Genomic DNA, 21,785 nt, shown 5'->3' with positions numbered 1-21,785 from the left:
ATTCAATAGTATTAAGACATTCTTTATTTATTGTTTGTATTGTTTCTTACAATATTATGCATGGAGAATAAGGTTCTGAATTTGGATAGCACATTTGGCCAATGTCCCAAAAATGGGATGGTCTGTAGTTTTTGTTCTAATAAACTGAAAATTTTCAAAACAACTTTTTATTCGATTAATCACTCAATGTAAAGTATTTATGTATAAAAGTTTGCAAAAAATGATCTGATAGAGTTTTGGTTCAGTAATGGGTTAATTTTTGTTGAGCTGTGCTGTATAGTTTTATTATTACAACTTATTACTATGCTGCCTGAATTTCTGTACAACTTTTTTGTATCTCTATTTACATGGTTTCAATTACATCTTATGTTCAATGTATAATGCAAGATTCAAGTGGCCAAAATAAATAAAACGAATACAAGCTAGGCAATATGTTAATTTCCTTGGCCTGGCCCCGTATGAAACCTTATACACCAAACAGGGAATATGTTGGTAAATATTATTTTCATCATACAACTGTTCTGACTCTGATCAAAGAAAAATATTTTTGCTGTGTATTTTAGCTTCTATAATGGATTTTACATATATAGTGGGATTCATAAAAATCAACTGAGTAGTAAAACAGTCAAAAATGTTTATTCACAATTTCATTCATATGTACAGTAACTCATATTAAGAGGCAGTTTCTTAATAATAAATAAGAAAATCATTACTTAAGATTATATACACTGGATGGTTTATTATGTGGAATCTGCCACATTCTCAATACAAAAAGTAAACTAAGCACACAATACATTAGGAATGAAAATGGGCAAGAAATATGAAGAAACATGGTTCGGTTATTTATTCGCAAAGAAATACTTACAAGATAAGAAAATCACTATAAGTATTGTTTGATTAGCAGACTAACTTGCAATCAGTGAATGTTCATATCTGAGGTGAAGAAAGATGAAGGAACAAAAAAATATAAAATAAACAGTTTTGTTATGTTTTTTAATTCTGTAGTTTCTCTAATTGCCTCACCTGATGAGGTGGAAAACAGGTCTTTTGAGAAATGAGTACTTTGTTGCTCTGTTGTTGTACTGTGTGTAATGTAAGTGAAACAATATATCAGGAATTATGATGATTGTTTGCAGCATAATAAAAAAAAAGATGTTTGTAATTTAACATTTGACAGACAGAAAACAAAAATATATAAGGGACTGCAATATACCATGTGGTATGGGAATAGAATGACATGAAGGAATTGTAGGAAAAGCCACTAGTAGTATAATTGTCAAACCACTAGTGGTCCACTGCTCTTTATAATTTGAGTGCATTGATCTAAATTTTAATCGCTTACTTTTATCAATCTCTTGTAATATACAATTGGGGATTTTTGTGGTGAAGAATTTTGTTTTCCAGAAAGAGTAGGCTGTTCATCAGTTGAGCAATTAGAAAAAAAATCAGATAAAGTGACTTATTGTCATCACAGTTTTGAGTGTTTGAAGAAAGATATTTTACATTTAGTTTGTGTTTCTGGTAACAGTACTTCAGATGGGTCTTAGCCCTCTTATCGCTTGTCCTAAGGTATTTATACAGTTCTTCAGGCAAATGACTCAAATAATATGCTCAATGATTTCTACTGTGCCCATGTTCATTCCTATTTCACAAAAATTATTTGTTCAGTCTATAAAACACAAATAGCCTCATAAAAAACTTTAAAAAACATCATTCATAAAAATTTCTTGAGGTATATTATGAATACTTTTGTAAATAAAGGTAAATGCTCACTGTGTCTAAAACATATTGACTAAGTATATACTTCTTTTGTGTTATTATTTTTATGTAGATAATAAAGACGTACAGAAGACAAAAGAAAAAATTATTAATATTAAGAAATTATTCAGAATAGCTGCTCTGTATAGTAATGGGCACTGTAAAATAAAATCACCACTTGTGCACTTTTTAACTCTTCTCTTTCTGTATATTATTGCACACCAATTTGGATGAAAAATGTTCTTATTGTTTTGATGGGTCCTTACATGACATTATGATTCAAATGCCTAATATTCATAATTTGAAAGAGTCTAATAATTTGCATTTGAGAAGTTTCATTAACTTGGAATTACAATAGGTGTGCCTTAAAAAAAGACGAAATTGTATATTAAGAATGCTCCATACAATTTAAAATTAATTTCTTGGCAAACCGTAATGAACTTATCATTCCTGACACATCAGCTCAACAACTGATCTCAGTGTGCTGTTCAGATATTTGCAACTTACAACATACCAGAAATTTTTGGTACAATGCTATTTTGTAGCATTTTAATTAACAGAACAAGGTGTGGAGTGTATCTGAAATCCTTCTTCAGACAAGAAATTAAAACTCACTCCACTTTTTTACAATACTACTGATAGAATTTGAAATATGGTAGTGTTTGATCAGAAGCAAATTTAGAGTTATTTTATAACTTTGAAGTTGGCTGTATAGAGTTGGCTGATTAAATCTGTAACTATGAAGAAAGACAATGTGAAAACTATTTCATATCAAGACTTAATGCTTGAAAGTGTAGGTAACACAATGCAAAACAGAAGATGAGCAATATTAATATGTAAGGGAAGTTCCTCTGAATAATGAACAGGAAATGCAAACATTATGGGAGATTAAGAAAAAATAACAATAACAACAGACTACACAATTGCTGAGATTCAAAGTCCAGAGCATGAACTGTATCAGCTATCCTTAGCATTCACCTGTCTCCTCAATGTCCCTCTCACTCAACATGAAAAAACTGCTTTAAACAGTTATGAACTTAAGAGATTCAATACAGTGTTTTTATTTATGTGTTGTCACCTTCTTTGATTGTTTGTGTTTTAACAGCTCAGTTTGCAGACTCTTTTCCTTTGCAACGATGATTTCTATTTTTTATTTTCTGAAACAAGAGATTCCATTTATGTAAGAAACTGAATTAGTATGCATGCCTGAAGCTTCAATATACTTCTAGAGTCAGTTGTAAAGAAAGGAACACCACTTGGGAAATATTTCTTATTTTCAAAAATATGTGAAGAATTGCATATCCAGTAACAAATTAAGAAGAGGGCTGATTGTCGATAATACACAATTAATAATTGCCAGGTGAAATAAATGAAAATATTTAATGTGCATTCTGCAGTCTGGCTCATACTTTAAAATTGTACTTCGTTCTGAGTGAGACTTATATAGTAATTGAATCAGTAACTATTCAGATTCAAAAGGTCATTCAGTAGGCTGGATGAAATTGAGATGATGGTCCTGGGAATTTTTTTTCATAGTCTTTGGAAACTGCTAATGAGGGTGTGGAAATACAGAAGACATAGTTTCTGTAATGCATACAGTAAATATAACCTCTGTCAAAAAGTGATATTGATGTTATACAAACATATAGTCTTATACTGTGTGTGTTGGTATCTACACAGATATAAAAATGTAGCAACAACTATGGCTACTGTCACAAAAGAAGCCACTAAAACTAGCTTTCTGGAATCATATTAATTACAGAAACTGCTACAAATACTCTAATCAGGAAAGGAAAACAACTATATAATTGTAAACTTGCTTGAATAGTATTATGCTGTGTGTGTGGTGTGTGTGTGTGTGTGTGGTGGGGAGGGGGGCTGATAATGAGAGACAACAAGAAAGGAAGAGATAGAGTAATTGCATCAAATTATCATATTCTAAAATGAAATATATATTTCACATTCTCTGTTATGAAACGGATCATTGCTACTTACCATATAGCGGAGATTCTGAGTCACAGATAGGCACAACAAAAAGACTGTCAGAAAGTAGAAAGTGAACTTTCGGGCAACAAGACCTTTGTTGGAAACACACACACACACACACACACACACGCACACACTCAAGCAAGTGCAACTTGCACACACATCTGCAGTCTCAGAGAGCTGAAACTATAGTAGTGTAGTTTCAGCTCTCCAAGTCCAAGTTGCACTTGCTTGAGTGTGAGTGTGTGTGTGTGTGTGTGTGTGTGTGTGTGTGTGTGTGTGTGTGTGTGTGTGCGCGCATGTGTGTATGTGTATCTACTGCTGACAAAGGCCTTAATGGCCGAAAGCTATGTTTGTGTGAATCTCTTTATTGTGCCTATCACAGCTCAGCATCTCCGCTGTATGGTGAGTGGCAACTTTCCTTTTCTCATATTGTAAGAATGATATTTGAAAGAGAGACTAAATGACTATTTTATCATACTATTTGATTCAGCCATTTAATCTAAAAGAGGGACAGTGCATTGCTTAGTAACCCTCCCGGATGCACAAAAGTTTGAGAATTACAGAGGTAACAGGTAACTTAACAAAAACAGTGCAACAGAAAATAACAGAAATAGAGAGCTGCTTCACAAAACAGCACTTCAGAGAAGAGATGCAAAAGAACAGATGGAGGAGGAGAGTAAGAAGAAGAATGGTAGATATGAGGAAAGGAAACAAAGTAGGTAGAAAGGAATTTAGGAAGAAAGAGAAAGATCTGAATAGCCATCATACTCAGTGGAAGGTGGTACACAGAAAAGCAGAAGGGTTAGCAAGAGTATTTTTAAAGTAACATGGAAACAAAGAATTCAGTTTTAATCAGTATGAATTGTGATAGAAACATGAAAAGAACTGTATAATACAATTTGGCTAATACGTGCAGCCCAATGGGGGGAATTGATTGTGCTATATTGCATTTAAATAAGGAAAAAAAAGAACAACATAAATATTAGAAATAAGGTAAACTTAATGGTTTCATTCTTGAAGAATCGAAGATTCCCTCTCATGCAACTACTAATGTAGAGCAATAGAGAAACAAAGAAAGCAATAAGGCAAAGACATAATCATTCAATAGTACAGGGTGTGAGGAATGCATACTTTCTAAAAGATGAACAACTGACAAAATTCAATGAAAGAAACACATATTTCACTTCTTGGTTCTGAATTTGACACAGATCATGTTTGGTTTTGCACTGGTTTTGTAGTAAGAGAATTATAGTTTTCTCCCATAACTTGTTTCTGTTATTGGCAGTAGATGCATAAATTAATTGCTTAATGGGAATTCTGCAAAAATAAAGATTTGGTCCTAGGTTAGCTCTGGGAATTTTTGCAGTACATTTTGTGGAATTACCTCTGACACTGCTTTGCATGTGTGAAAAATTCCAAGCTGTACAGTGATTTGAACTTTATAGCAGTAGTAGTCCTTCCTGTAAATGATTGGGTTGAGCTAGTTTTCATGCCAAAGCAAGGCAAGGATTACCTCAAATAATCAACTAATTATCAGGCACTATTAATGATGCTATAATTAGCTCTTATTTGTAGCTTTATGTACTTTTGTAATTGTGAAGGTATTTACTTAAACTAATTTGGAATAATGTTTTTCATTTTTGAAGCTGATGAACTTCCTCTTGCCAGTAATTACAACTATTCTTTACATTTGACACATTTGCTTCAAGTTTAGTTTTGACTTTATTTTCAAGATGTGAATTACTTACTTAAAAAAATTGGCAGATAATTTCAGTTGTTGATTGAGGACAATATGTCAGGCTGATTGTTCTCAGTACTAGACAGGATGTAAATAAGTTACTTTCAAATATTAATACTTCCATACAACACCTGTGACACCCGTTTTCTATCTTACAGTTTTCTCCTTCATCTTTCTTATTAGTTTTGTTGTATATGCTAATAGTGTTGTAGCTCTTAAGAAAAATGTTATTAAAAATCATATGCATTAGAATAGATTACTACTTACCACAGACAGGTAGGACTGAGCAGTGGGCAGGCATTTTAAAAGTAGACTATTTGGTATTAGTGTTCAGACAAAGTCCTTTGTCAGGTCAAGAAGAAAAAAAAAAAAAAACTCAAAACCTCACACACATATGGCCACTGTCACATCTGGGTGCAAAGCAATCTCTGTCATCTGAGTTTGGAGGCACAAAAGAGGTATGGTGTGAGTTGTGAGTGTTGGGGTTAGCAGGGTGTGGGTGGGGGAAATGCTCTCTGTGGGAGAGTGCAGGGATGTGGGATCATGGAAAAAAAGAGAGAGGAGAGAAACAGAGAAGGGGAAAGGGTTATGTAAAATCTGGATTATTTTCTAGCAGTGCCAGATTTTCTAAATTGCGCCTGTGGAAACTCCCCCTGCAACATTACCTTTATTTCTGTAACCTCCCTGGCCTTAGTTTTCACTAGTCCCGTTCCTCCAGCTGCCTGTAACCCCCTTCTGGGTTCAGCCTTGCACGTGCCTTTTATCCCTAGAGCAATCAGAGGTGACATTAACCATATATGTGAGAGTTGTGTGTGTGTGTGTGTGTGTGTGTGTGTGTGTGTGTGTGTGTGTGTGTGTGTTTCTTCCTCACTTAAGAAAGAACTTTGTTGAAAAACTAACATCCAAGAGGTTACTTTTAAATGAGACTGTTTACTGCTTGATGCCTCCCAGCAATCTGTTCTAATTCAAATTATTATTCCACTCATGATTTCCATTGTTAGACAAGAAAATTGTGTGTTATTAAAAAGTTTTGAGCTCCTGAGAACAGATAATTATATTAGTATCCTGAGCAACGAGCAGACTGTATTTACTTCTAGTACAAGGACTATTCTATGTGCTTTTGTCACTAATATCCTAAAAAAGAGAGACTTTTCTATTTTTCAAGTTAAATAAATTCATTCAATCTGTAACAAGTATGAGTCACCAGAATTTGAACACTGTTGGCAAATTTTTTTGCTTCAATGTTTCATTGGAGTCAAACAAGATAACCTAAATGAAAATATTTAAGATCCCTGATGTCTATAGTAAAACTAATGGCATAAATTGTATTCTGAATTGAATTAGGATGTCATCACATGTCATTTCTAAAGAGAAACTTAGGTACTACTATATAAAATATGACACTTGCTTCCTACATATCCTTTTTGCAATGCTGTCTTGAATTCTCAAAAATATTTCACCTCACATTGCACAGTTGACTGAAAATAAAAGTACAACTGGTGATTTAATATTGCAAATTATTAAAAAAGATAAACTGTTACCTGTCTTAGTAGTGTCACATTCTGCTCTCTTAACAATTATACAAATTTTACAAGGTTCTGCAAGGTTCACAGAAGCTCCAAGTTTGGAAGGTAGGAGATGAGGTATTGGCAGAACTGAAGCTGCAAGGATGGGTCATGCTTGGGTAGCTCAGTCAGAAGAGCACTTGTCCATGGGTCCCGAGTTTGAGTGTTGGTCTGGCACACAGGTTTAACCTACCAGGAAGTTTCAAATTTTACACTTTTCATCAAAAGGCACATTGGAAGGTAGTAACTTCTGACTCTTATAAATGAAGCATGGAATAATATACTTCTTTACATATGTTGAGAGGGAGGTGTGTGTGTGTGTGTGTGTGTGTGTGTGTGTGTGTGTGTGTGTGTGTGTGTACACACTAATGTTCAGGGAAGGCATGAGTATGTTATGAGTAGTTGACCAAGGGTGACATGATGCTTAAAGCCATTTGCAGTAGAACATCAAGAACCACTGTTTAATAAGTAACACAGACAATTTCTATGTAAGGAAATACATGGAGGAGGGTGTATCTGGCAGAAGAATTTTTATGGAATGACTAGGTACTTCATCAATACTTGACATGTTCCAAGAGACTTTTCAGGGGTACTAAATTCAAATGGAATTCCAGAGAAACACGTGCATGTGAAACTCAAGAAGACATGTTCATCCCAAAAACTGCTATCCATGAACTACTGAATAACTGATCACAGACAAGAAATCAGTTCAATAAAGTTCAGTCCTTTATTGACTGTACATACTGTTATGTGTTATCAACCTCTTTAAAAATGTATGTAGTTCCAACTGATTGTATTAACTATTGTAATGCACAGGTCTTATGGCAAAAGGATCTACAGTTACAAAAGGTGTATGTGATGTTGCACAGAGCTTCTAATGTGGCATAAAGAAGAGTGGAATTAATGACTTTGTTCTTTTCCTAAAAAGATTATAATCAATCTACATTAAAGTAGAGGCTTTTAGCAGGATTAATTCCTCCCTTTTGCTGGATGGATCTGAAAGTCTTTTGATTGTGATCCCTATAGCAGATATGACTGGTTATTAATATAACTGCTACACTGAATAGATTGTGGCCAATTCTGTATTTGTATAGTGATACTTGACAAAAAGAAAAAAAGAACTCTGCATGTATGGGACAAGTGCACATATTCTATTGTATTCACAAAGCTGCTTTTTGTGAATGGTTGCAAACAGAACAATGAAGATATAGCAAATAACCTTCAAGAAATTTGAATACTGGTTTAAGACTCTTTTTGAACCATTTACAAAATACATATCTGATATACTATTGCAGTATCTGTCATTTCATTTATATAAAGTTTGCGTTTTTTATGCTGTCCTTTTAGAACATGTTTCTTCAGACTAGTGAATTTTCCATCTTTGTTCAATGTATGAAGAAAATAACAGACATTCTCTCAAAAATAGAAAGCATTATTGGTGTATTTATGTAAAATGTCACTTTCATTGTATGTTACTTAAGCAACCTGCAGAGTATACAGCACTTAAGCTACATTGATACTATTGTGACAGTTACATTCAGGGATAGCACTGCAGCTTATTTCTGAACTATTCTTACAGGAACCCAGGTCAAAATGTTAATAATGTATTTGTTTTGATATTCTACTTCAGTAATACTGTACAGCTATGCATGGATATTCAAGACCAAGAATAATCTGAATTTAAAGCATCTTCACCATTACGCACATTCATTGCATCATATATTGAATGACTGTATTTAAGATTTCCAAGAGAAATCAGTGGTAGAAAATTAAGTACAATTTAATGTGAAAGAGTTCGGTGGAGATATTGCTAACACTGTGTAAGAAGGCTATAGATTTGTCACATGTAGAGACTAATCTTGAATGTTGTGAGGTCTGTGCTGAAAAGTGGTTTAGAGTTTTGATATTTCATCTACAATCTGTGAAAACTACATTGTGTTCTCTATACATTTCACTTGGAATTTCTTCTCTCCTTGATCACAGTGTGGGAAAAGCAACCATTCTACACAGGTATGCTGGATTCTATATGTAATATTGCAGAAGCTTATTAGTTATTGGCACATACTTGGAAATTAAATTCCTATTACATAACAAATCTAATCAATATTGTATCAAACATGGTCAGAAAATACAGACTTAACTAACTGTGCCTAGAATATAAATATTGCGCAGTCTACAATTCAACATTGGTTTGATCTTAACTAATAGAAATAATACTTCAACAAAATTAAATTATCAAATGATTCACATACAAACTCATGCCACTAAGACAGTACATATCTTGAGCAGCAAATATATGAAGGCCCTATACCTGTTATGTCCATAGCCTCTTATAATATTTAGTCTTAAATGTTTCCTTACATGGAAAGGTAAGAGTCCAGGTACAGACATTCCTGCTACATTCACAACATCATCTGTTATCATTCTTACATAACTTGATAGCTGCAAGAGAATGCACACATAAACCTATTGTAGACATTCTGTTGTGGTGCGCACTGGCAGAAGATCATATGAGAGAGGTCGTCCACCTGGCCGTTGCACTGTGAGCTGAACCACATAACTGCGACCTGGTTCTAGGCCAGTGACTTCATGTGTGGTCACATTACTCGCTCTGTAACAGTTATTATCAGACAATGCAGTGATAGCTATTGTACAGAAGTAGTTGTGTCATACTATAAGGAGAGACTAAAGAAAATACTTTTCTAGTTATAAAAGCGAGTGAGCTGAATTTATTTATCATTAAACTTTACAAAATATGAAATGCCAAAGGACTAAAATTTGTATCTCTTGCACACATTTAACTATGTATATTTTTTAGTAAGCATTCATTCCATTTCTGTCTTACCAAGCACCATGCTCTGCAATCCAGTCATAAAATTCTTTCCCAGAATATTATGAGAATGAATCTCTCCTTGAAATATTACAACTCTCTTCACTGGAAGCCCAATAACTTTGTAATGGTTCATTTGTGAAAGCCAAGGTTTCTACTACTCCATGTATAGTGCAATCATAATCTACAACACATCCATACATTATGTCTTTTCTTAATTATTTACACCTAAAAGAAGAAAACTGTTCACACAGAAAATGACTAACTTCCACAATGAGCATTTTCAGTGTGTACAGCCATGTCACAATTTGTGGCAATACTTTCAGTCTGTTAATGCCCATGTGGCATTATAGCAGCAACATATTATCATACAAGTGAGATGTACTACACATCGCAGTTGAAATTAATACCAATTCAGCATTATTCTCAGAATAATAGGGTATCAACATAGATCACAAAGAATGCAGTGATTTTTGAGTAGCAGTGCTAGATGCAGTCAGAAGGAGGTGTTAGCAAAGCTGTGCGAGTGGAGCACCATCATAGTGCCTAGTCATCATTTGTTGAACCAGAGTTTGTTGCCACCACCTGGTCAATATTTTTCTGTCTCCATCATGGTAGGTGCCAATGGCTTTCTGTGGTAGTTTCTCTTGTACTGATGAGTACAACACTGGTATACCTTATTTGTAATCTTTAAGAAAACTACTGTAGCACTAGCTAAAAAAACAATGTCAAAAAATTCTAAAACTTATTCTCTCTACTTAATTTTGTCTTAGTGATTTTTTTTCTGCTGCATCTGCTTCCCCATTCTGTCTCGTGCTTCTGTGAATGGTTTAATCCAGACAGACAAAACTGTCTGTCCAGCAACTTAACTTGGGTTTTTAAAAATTGTTTTCAAAACTGAGAGTGACAGTGAATTTTAGTGTTCCTGAGTAAATGGACAAAAGGATTAATGTTGAGACTGGCACTTACAATTAAGCACATAATTTGACAAAAAGGAAATCATTATCATGTTCATTCATGCCAAAAAACTGTGTAATTATTCAATTAGTTACTCTCTCCTACATTTGCAATATGAGCTTCATCAAAGATAAAGTTTTGGCAAATGCTCTGACTGATGTAAAATCACTTAGTCACCAACATAATAATATTCTCTCACGCACAGGGATGACTCATTTTTAAGGGCTAGCTGGCCCAGCCGCACCAGAAATTTTGTGATATAATTTAATTCTATGTATTTTTTCAGTATTATATCAAATAGTTTGAGCATGACATGATTTTGGTTTAGAAAGAGTGACAGGGACCAAAGGTAATAAGGCCTCAGTTCCTACTGCTCTGTCACAGAGATCTGATGTTACTCTGAGCTGCCAGTAGCCAGTTCAGGTCCTGCTGCTACCCTCTTACATCTCTCCCAGCAATTATCCTTCCATAGTGATGAATCTGTTTTCCTTTCCCCACCACATACATTCAACATTGAGGACCAGAGTCAGGTGCTCATACTCCCTCCATAGCCCCAGATCCCAAAACTGGAATTGCAATAATGTGACCAAGCTGTTTCCCTTTCTCCACCCTGCCTCTTGCCATAGCACAGCTTAGGGCCTGCTGGATGTACCATCTCACACGTACCACTCTTTCTCTGCACCCTAGCAAATACTGTAGCCTCTCCCTGCTCCTTGCCCACCTGCATACTCATCTCATAGTCAGAGCCATACTGGGGTGATCTCACAGCTATGACACAACTATCAAAGCTCCAGCTTTCATTATGAGCATCATAACTATGAGGCTAAGTTCCTCACATAAGATGGCTTACCCCTAATATGCAATACCATATGTATCGTAAAACCTGACTGTCTTGCTTATAGTGCTCTATGTTTGATAATAGGGTAACTTAACCTTGCTGCCTTAGTAGATGGTTCAGATTCACATATGTACTAAGCAGTCTGACGATTTTGTGAACTTTCTCATGATGATTTTGTTGTGCAAATATTTGATGGGCAGCATATTACATTCATGTGACAGACAGAGCTAGAGAAAACTTTGTTCACATCATCTATATATCATGCTTTTCCTCACATAAACTGCAGCCTCTTGTGTGAAATCCAGAAAGTGTTTAAAACACATTATCCCCAGAAAGTAGAAACCTGGGAGGCAAATAACCCAAGTCAAGTAGCAGTCTTATTCTTGATTGTGAAGTTATTTGAAGCAAGCCTCCTTGAGCCCAGTGACAATGCAAAATGCTACAAATGACTTCTGGAAAATGGGACACCTTCCATGTAATAGACATATACTTAGAAATGAGTTTGACATACAAAATGTAAACAACAGAGAAATGTGAGTTCAATTAGTATCCAGCCAGCTCCCACAATCAGCAAGCCACATCAAGAGCCACTTGATATACTAAAACCAGAACATTCTGAATCTGTTAAGTAGCTAACATTGTATCTATACAGGAAACGTTTGAAACAATTCAAAGAGATTACAGATGCAGGAGAATCAAAGGAGACACGAGTGAAAGTTTTGTTCTGGAAAAAGAAAAAGAGAACAACATAGGGAACAATCTTCTACTTATTCATAGTCTGATACAAATTTAGTTGAAGACAATGCTTCAGAAATTCAATCTGAAGAAGAAGACACTGAATTCATATTCTGCAGTGGTCATTTCTCTTGAAACTAACATATAGAAATGGACACAGTGCACTGAATGTTATCCTTTGACTCCCAAAGAGAGTTAACTTGAAAATGAGCCTTTGTATGCTCTGAATGCACTTCTTTTGCACAAAAGATGCAGGAAATGTTGGAGAGGCAGTAAGGAAGAAAATATTACTATTTTAAGGTTTACCTGTCTTTGTATTGGTTGATGTTAAGTGTTTTATCTGACTGTCTCATACAAGGACACCATTTCTATTTTTATTCAAATTGACTTGTTTACGATTTTTCCAAAGTTGCTTATGTTAACAATTAACTGCCATGAATTCCGTAAATAAATTGTAAAGTACAATGATTTCAGGCACATTTCCGATTAACAAACATACACCTGTGTCAGATGTTGTATTATTATGGAGTAATGTGAGATGATGAAAGTTTCACATCAGTGATGAGGCCAGTCTCAGCTCCACCTACCATTAGCCTAATCAAGTGAGGCACAGAGGTGAATAGTCTCTGGAAACATGTCTCTTTGTCCATGAGACTGCCATTCCCAGCTGTTCAAAACACCAGGTCCAGGATATAGTGTCAGCTGGTTTAAGTTCACGTGACACTTCAGTTTGGCCCACAAATTTTCAATGAGATTCAAGTTCAGCTCTCAAAGAGGCCAGTTGATCATTTGTGAAAACCATTGCTAAACAATTCAACTCATGTGGAATGGTGAGTGACCCTGCGGCACTGTATCGCTTCATTGGGATAGCACACTGAAACCACCATACTGGACAAGTGCCAGCAAGCTTTCTCTTGTGGCCTACATATGCTGCGACATACTGGCAATAAGTGACTGATTGTCACATAGTCGTCTATGGTACAGTGTGTTTTCAAGTTTGCAATACCTTGGCTATGTTTGCGTTACACTTACAACAAATCAATAAACAATACAACGTAAATAAATGTTATCAAGGGGACACAAACCTTAATTTCTTTTGTGGAGTTATAGATCCTCAGAACGCTGCTATGTGGCTACCACAGATCTGCATAGCACTTCTCTTATTTGTCTATTCAAGGCAGAAACATCTCAGTGTTTCAAACAGATAAAAGTAAATGTTATAGTATGTATACGAAACAATGTGCAGCAATTGTACACAATCACAGAAAATCAAGAATGTCTGTAAGCAAAATCATTACATTGAGAAGGGAACAAGTACACTGCTTAAAGTGTGTTATATGTGACGCTGGAAGTGTAAGAAGGCGGTCTGATAAGTCTGGTAAATTTCCATGAAAGAATGGAACATTTTTGTTGCACTTTCATTGTTGGTATGCTTGATTATTCCCAGGCCCGTATAGAGATTTTCAACTATGCACAGTGTACAGTTCATTGTTGACAGCTGTCTGAATCGGTCGGTGTGTTGATCATGATTGAAAATGGTTCCTTGCTGCTATTTTCATCTGAATTGTTGGAATGCAGCACAAGTCAAAGGAGAATTGAATGAAATTCACGCAGACTCTACATCATTGAAGCCCATTTACTTTTGATTAATAAATTTAAACGTGGTCGGAGAAGTACAGAAGATGAAGCGTACTCCAGCCATCCAATTGAGGTCATCACAAAGGAAACCATAGACAAAATCTCAAGAATGTCAAATGAAAATTCGTGAGATTGCTGAGACTAGGTATCTCAACTGAACGAGTGCGTAATATCCTGCATGGAGAATTGGCTATGAAGAAGCTGTGTAAGAGATGATGAGGAGTGCCTCCGGCACAACATTTCAATGTCTGGCAATGTTTCATCTCAATCTGCAAGACTTTTTGCACGGATTTGTGATTCTTGATGAAACCTGGAACCATTAGTACAAACCAGAGACAAAATAGCAGTCGAAACAATGACAAAGGCTGGTAAAAGAGCTCAGAAGAAAGCAAAGACCATTTTGGCAGCTTGTATGGTGATGGCTACCTTCTTTTGGGATTCCCAAGGAATAATCCTCACAGATTACTTGGAAAAAGACAGAACCATAGCGAGATGCTATTGTGCTTCATTATTGGATTGTAGTCGACACACTAACCAGTTCAGATGGCTGTCAACAATGAACTGTACGCTTTATATACTTGAAATTCTCTATATGGTCCTTGGAATAATCAAGAGTACCAACATGAAAGCGCAACAAAAATGTCTCACTCTTTCATGGAAATTTACCAGACTTACCAAGGTTGGCACTCAAGAAAGTGGTCTATCAATAGGATAATACACCATAACTCACATTACCGTTAACAGTGTCAAAAGTGCTTGAATTTGGCTTTGGACTGGATTGGTTCCTAATTTACCCTACTCATCACACTTGGTCACAAGTAACTTCTCTCTGTTTCCAAACTTGAAACTAAGGCTTGCTAGGAAGAAATTTTCATCAAACGAAGAAGCGATAGTTGCAGTCAACGAGTATTTTGCAGAGTTTGACAGAATCCATTTTTCCAGTGGGATGGAAAGCCTGGAGGATAGCTGGGCCAAGTGCATATCCCTCAAAGTTGACTGGTGAGTTATTTACGAAACAAACATTTTTCTCGCTTTTTTACCACACTTACCAAACCACACTTGTACACTCATGTTCAGAAAAAACAGCACCTTGAACGACTACAGATAGGACATCGTATTCAAGGGCACATACATTAATATGTCTTGCAGAATGATTAGCATTTGAACCATGTTGGCCCACGGGATCAAGGTCAACACCGATATCACGGCCCAACACCACCAACCAGTAAAATGTGCCTACGGCTCTCGTTGTTTCTATAAACCGAAGGTAATGGATTAGTGTGACTTGAGCGGACGTGCAGGATGCCTCAAAGACATATGTGCGAACCATACTGTCAAATCAGTGAGTTTGAAAGAAGGCACATTGTTGACAAGAGAGAATGTGAAGCATCCATTCGGGAAATTGCTGTTTGTGTGGGGCGAAGTGTTTTGGCAGGTCGCACCATCCAGACCACCCCCCGAGATGATCGACATCTCATCCTAATGGCATTGCAGGAGAGGTCTGCGTCCTCCTCAGCTTTGGCGCAACAATGGAACAGTGTACCACATCGTATGCTATCAGGGGTGACAGTCCATCGCTGTTACATGCATGTCTTCCACTGTTCCGCCTACCTTTTACGAATTTCCAGAAACATGCCAGATGACAACGGCATGTGGAACGGCATCACTGAGGACAGGAATGGCATCAGATGGTGTTTTAGGACGAATGCAGGTTCTGTTTGTTTGACAAAGGATGGCCACATTTTGTTTCATCACAGACAGGTAGAGTGGCATCACAGTGACTACTTTCGCACCAGACATACTGACACTATCTCAAGGCTTTATGGTGTTGGATGCAATTGGGTGGAGCCACAAATCGCACTTGGTGCGTGTCCAGGGCACTGTCACCAGTGTGATCTAAGTGAATTACATCTTGCGACCTGTAGCTGTACCCTTTCTAAACAACATCACAGATGTCATTTTTCAGCAAGACAACGCACGACCACATGTTGCTGCATAAACTCTTGTTTTTCTTGGTGTCACAGGGTGACAGCTTTTTGGTCTGGCCTGCCGGATCACCAGACTTGATACCATTAGAAAATGTGTGGGATATGGTGAAACGATAGACGCAACACTGTGACACAGTGCCAGCCACCACAAATGAACTTTGGAACCAGGTGAACGCAGCATGGATGGCTATACCATATGTGCCATTCGCACCTCATGTGCGTTGATGCCATCACTCATGGAACAAGTTGTTTGGGCACATGGCGAACCCTGCATCTACTAGGCAACAGGACACATTTTGAACCGAGGTAACTGAAATGCTAATCATTTTTGCAGAACATACTAATGTACATATCCTGTTAATATGAACGTCGTTTTCTAGTCATTCAAAGTGTTCTGTTTTTTTCTGAACATGAGTGTATATTGCATTGCCACTGGTGTGGGCTGTACACAACCGAAGGTATCTGAGCTTAATACATGTGAACAGTTTTGTGTTGTGGACTGTACATCTGTAACATTAATAGTAATTACAGACACCTTCATTATGTAACTGAGACTCCGTAAAGTCAAATGACATTTACTTTGTGTCAGTTTAGACTTACTTTGTCTATAAACATAGTTCAAAAATCGTGTCCTTTAGTTCCTGTAGTTGCTGTATTCAATCATCATCTTTCCTGTCACCACATTGGCCAAGATATTTCAAGAGAGGGAAGTGTGCCATCTGTCGGCAAGTCACGTAAACTTTACTCCGCATCTTCCATTTCTAGAGGGGGCTGGGATCGCGCCACCATTTGCCTAAATGAGCGTGGGAAATCACCTAAAAACCACAGAGAGGCTAACTTGTTCATCATCCAGCGATTATTAATCTGTACCGCGAATACAATCCAGGTCTATCTCATTTTCCTGTCTTCCTAGCTAGCGCACTGCTCGTCACGGTCTATGAACAACAACCAATATGGTTAAACAGTTTGTTTGTTGAAAAATGGCAGCCTTCTCTAAATCTCTGTGGCTTCAGCGTTCAGGAATACTGCTGCAACATTAAGCGTTAACTGTTGGTCCACATGGTCTGGAGGCTGAGTGTAACTCTTGCAGAAACAAAGTGAGCAAATGAGACATACTACTCGCTCGATGCAGTGTTTAAAACCTCAGCTCCTGGAATCAACAGATGGCATACAAAAATAGCAAAAATTTGTATTTCCAACCTGACAGCATCATTTGCTGCAGTTATTGTCAGACACAGCTGGCAAGCTAAGTTGCCAGCCATTAAGTCTCCTCATAACGACCTACTCTACCTTGGTGGTGCATCTCCACAAGCGAAAATGTTGAAGTCCTACAAAGAATTGATTTTAATGGAAATTGCCATCTTGGCAGTATTAGTAACTTTTTAATGGAACTATGTAATGACTGGCCAAAATCAGAGAAAAATACCTCTACACCTAAGTGCCATCACTATTTTTTAGTCATCTCTCATTATTCCCTTGCATCATAAATAAAACTGACATGGACATTTCCCTGCTTCTTAATTAATGTTATTTCTGAATTAACTTTGAGCCAGAAGCGCTTCATTTTCTTTAGTCTGCTAGTTCTATCACAATCCATTGAGCGCATTGTTTCTCACACACTGGATAACAATAGAGCACTTTGCAGTTTCATATCCTAGAGTGTACGTTAAAAACTTTGCTCTTATATGTAAGACCTTTCCAACAATTACTGAAAAGTAACATGCTCCTAAAATTGCGAAAGACTATTACCAATTTTTTCTGTGGCAGTTATATGTAGTCACAGGAGCAAAGACGCACATGGCAAAATATACTATTTCAGAATGCTCTATAAAGTAAGTTATAATCCTCCTAGTATAACTTGGGCTATGACTTGTTCTTACATTCAATACATAAGTGACACTAATGCATCCAATGTATGTTTCTCTCATTTCAGGTAGTTGAAAATGACCTAAGATCGAACCGTCAGCTGAAGGCATTACATAATAGTTCCCAAAAATACGCTAGAATGTTGAGGACTTACTGTGCACACTTTTCCCATATTTTTTCTTGGTGTGCTGGATACTTGTTCGTCAGGAGGTAACTCATATTTTGTACAAGGTGATCAGAGACAGTCTGAAAAATTTGTAAGGGTATTGCAGTGTAGATAGTGCTGAGAAGTAATTATTACGAACAAAAAGTCGATACATTGCGCCATTTCCATATCTGTTAGCAATCAGGCCATTGCTCGCGCAAAGTCAAGCGGCCCATCAGAGATGGTGTTGTCAAATGAGTTCTTTGTTTGGTTACCTAAAACCAAACAAGAGAACATGTAAGGCGACCGAATTTTATGGACCGTACATGAGCTTGATCCATAACGACAGTACGAAACAGTATGATATCCTCAGGCAACAAAAAGCAACTGCAGTAAACTCATGTACCTAAAACTAACAAAACAATATCTACCAATAAGGACAGGGGCATGCATAAGTAAGTTAAAGTGAAACACATTTTGGAGAAAAACCGAACAGGTGGTTAATGGCATTGGAAAACCCCACTTAACAAGAGAATGGCGAGCTTCAGTGCAGAAAGGGAGAAGGCCAGAACAATGTATTGTCCCTTTCAAAGTAAATACAGCCGGGACTGAGGGTAAGGGGCTGGGCGGCTTTAACAGAGCTAGGTAACGACCTGGCAAGAAAAATAAAATTCACTTTTAGCAAGACGGGTTCAAAATGGCTCTGAGCACTATGGGACTCAACATCTTAGGTCATAAGTCCCCTAGAACTTAGAACTACTTAAACCTAACTAACCTAAGGACACCACACACACCCATGCCCGAGGCAGGATTCGAACCTGCGACCGCAGCAGTCCCGCGGTTCCGGACTGCAGCGCCAGAAGGCAAGACGGGGATTGGCTGAAGCCATACTGGGCGATGCAGACGTGACATTGTGGGGAGATCCCCATTACATAAAAGAATTTTGAGAACTAAAATTTCAAAAAATCTCTCTCATCTCACGGTAGACCACACAAGTGTGTGAATAATAACGAGGGCATTGAGAGCTCTACTTCTGCGAAGTGTGGATGATATGCTTCATGTATCATGGCGACAGATAGCAAAGAGGTAGTTAATTATTCCTGAGGGAACTTTTGTGGGCAAAGAAATCGTGCACGTCTCTACAACTGTCAGCGAGTGTGCAATAGCCATCATTTCGACTAGGGAAAAAATAACATTCTACAGAACACAGGAAAGTTGAGACTGAGTGAATTCAGTCAAGGCCAGAGTAGGGAATTAGCTTTTGAGATCCAGCACAGAGACAACACCGTTGCAGATCCCGCTTGGTGAAGTACCATTGCACATCAGGCCACAGTAAATGTTGAGTCGAGATTTTGCTCACTCCAACTTGTGTACGCTTTGACCATTGAATATCAAAAGCTTTTCTCTATTTTTGTACCTCACAAACAATACAAAAATTGGACGTCGGACGGTGGTAAGGGCCAAACCCGAGCCAGAGGTTGAGCAGTCTCGTGTACTATCATGTATGCTATGGGAACAACTTACACTAAAATAATTATGTCTATCAGACCACTTGAATTTGCATGCACATTGCCTTGATTGGCTAACTTCAATGCTAAATAACTCGGAAACTGCACAACATTTCGAATTTTATTCTTAACAATTATTTCTCAGCACAACCTAACCTGCAACACTCTTACAAGCTTTTCAGATTGTTTCTGACCGCCCCATATAAGACAAGTTTGCTCATGGTTTGTGGTTTAATACTGGAGAAGGCTGCGAATCTGTTACTAATGTGGTCAAACTCTCGAATGTGTTGTTTTCAAACTAATTTGTCTGTCCCCCGCAATAACATCTCAAAATGCGAATTTTGACAGCTATGATGAACACGTTGCGAAAATCGTCAAAACGTTGTAATTTGCTGGCAACTGGAAGTAACAATACATGTACGCACCCTTATTCCACCTAATTGTTCGCGAAACTCTTAGTAAGTGGTGACTCTTACTTTACTGTATTCTAGTATAATGTAGCGGGACGTTATCAAAATTAGCATGCGTTTGCAACGGTGGATAGAATTATCAGTGCCAGAAACAGCAGAAGTGTCTTTCACACTACTAAAACATAAATATTGAACGGCGATTGAAGATGCATAAACGTGTAAGAGAGAGACACAGAGACGGATTCGAGAGTGGGGGCCTAGTCACTCTGTTGATTCCCACCCCCTCATTGTAAGCAACAGAACCTGAAGACCAGTGCAGGTTGGTACGGCTCCCCTACTCTTAGCTACTTGAACTTTATAAATGCCTATAAGTGTTGTACTCCATAGTAGCTAAGCCCCTACATCTCTATTACTTGAAGCTAAGAGACATTCCAGGGCGCAGCCTTAAGAAAACATCAGTCGATATCAACAGTTCTAAAAATGTTGTCTGTCATCACTTAAATCTGTATGAAAAATGTTCGAAATGCTTCCTTTCTTTATTTATTTTTATTTACTTCTTCCATTAAGCCTACAGTCTTCTCACTGGTTTTATATGGCCTACCACGAATTCTTTTCTAGTGTCAACCCTTTCATCTCTGTCCTCGATAATTTGTGGGATGTATTCCAATCTCTGTCTTCCTTTACAATTTCTATCCTCTACAGCTCCCTCTAGTAGCTACCCTGGAGGTTATTTCCTGATGTATTAACGCATGTCCCATCATCATGTCCTTTCTTGTCTGTGTTTTTCGTATCCTTTCTTTGTCACTTCTATGAAGAACCTCCTCATTCCTTACAGTATCAGTCCACCCAATTTGCAAGATCCTTGTACACTACCACAACACAAACGTTTCGATTCCCTATTTTTCCAGTTTTCCCACACCATACAATGGTGCGCTCCAAACGTACATTCTCAAAAATGTCTTCCCCAAATTAAGTCCTATGTTTTATACTAGTCGACTTGTTTTGGAAAGGAATGCACTCTTTGTCTGTACTAGTCTGCTGTTTGCTACGTCCATCAAGTTTTATTTTGCTTGCAAGGTAGCAGAATTCATTAACTTCGTTGTTTACTTTCAGTTCAACAGGTCCTGTAAATCGTGTACACTACCACTGAGGATGGAAATCTCGTTGGTGAATCTTATCTTTGATATCCTTCCCCCAGGAGTTGTAAGTCCACTGCTGAATCTATTTTATTTTCATCACCCCTTCTTTGATAGACAGCATGAATCACGTGAAACTTAGGCCGCAAATATTGCGGAAATGGGAAGTGATATTGTTGCGTCGTTTTCACAGAATAGATTGGTTGTCATGCACTCGTGTTGTTAGCCAATCAAGAGATTATAATAAGACTTAGAAAGTGTATTTTTTGTGCAAACATACACATTTTTAAATGGAACATTAACAAACTAAAAGTAGGGTGAGTTAGAAAGGCTGCGGTGTTTGTTGCAGGATTCTAGTGCGAATCGGTTACGAATTATCTTATTTTGAAAAGTTAAAACACCAACACCTGTTTGTGGCATTCGACCTGCATAGTTTCTAGGTACGATGTTATGTTTGCTTACAGTGTACTTGTGTGTTCCTCGAGAGCATCGCTACTTGCTAACCTGTTAGTGTGTGGCAGTCTAAGCAGTGGATCGTGATTGAACGATGGGATTTAACACTGCAGAAAAAGCCGACACGATTTGGAGAGTACAGGAAGAAAACAATTAATTCTTATAAGGTGTTGCGGCAAGATAGACGTCAACCTTCTCGGCAATTATTTATCAGTCTCTTCAGCCAGTTAC

General features: G+C 37.3%; 1 protein-coding gene across 1 annotated transcript in view; it reads right to left on the bottom strand.

Moving 5' to 3' along the window:
- Positions 1 to 614: 614 nt before the first annotated feature.
- The window catches only part of LOC126455959 (protein NDNF), a 396,783-nt gene continuing 375,612 nt past the window's right edge, over positions 615 to 21,785 (bottom strand). Inside the window, exon 9 of the mRNA XM_050091715.1 lies at positions 615 to 9,661. Within this exon, the coding sequence (XP_049947672.1) occupies positions 9,517 to 9,661 (145 nt within the window). The 3' untranslated portion in view covers positions 615 to 9,516. The remainder of the gene's footprint in view (positions 9,662 to 21,785) is intronic.

This window comes from Schistocerca serialis, chromosome 2 (assembly GCF_023864345.2).
Source record: "Schistocerca serialis cubense isolate TAMUIC-IGC-003099 chromosome 2, iqSchSeri2.2, whole genome shotgun sequence".
Lineage (NCBI taxonomy): Eukaryota > Metazoa > Arthropoda > Insecta > Orthoptera > Acrididae > Schistocerca > Schistocerca serialis.
This window is presented reverse-complemented; position numbering and strand designations above follow the sequence as displayed.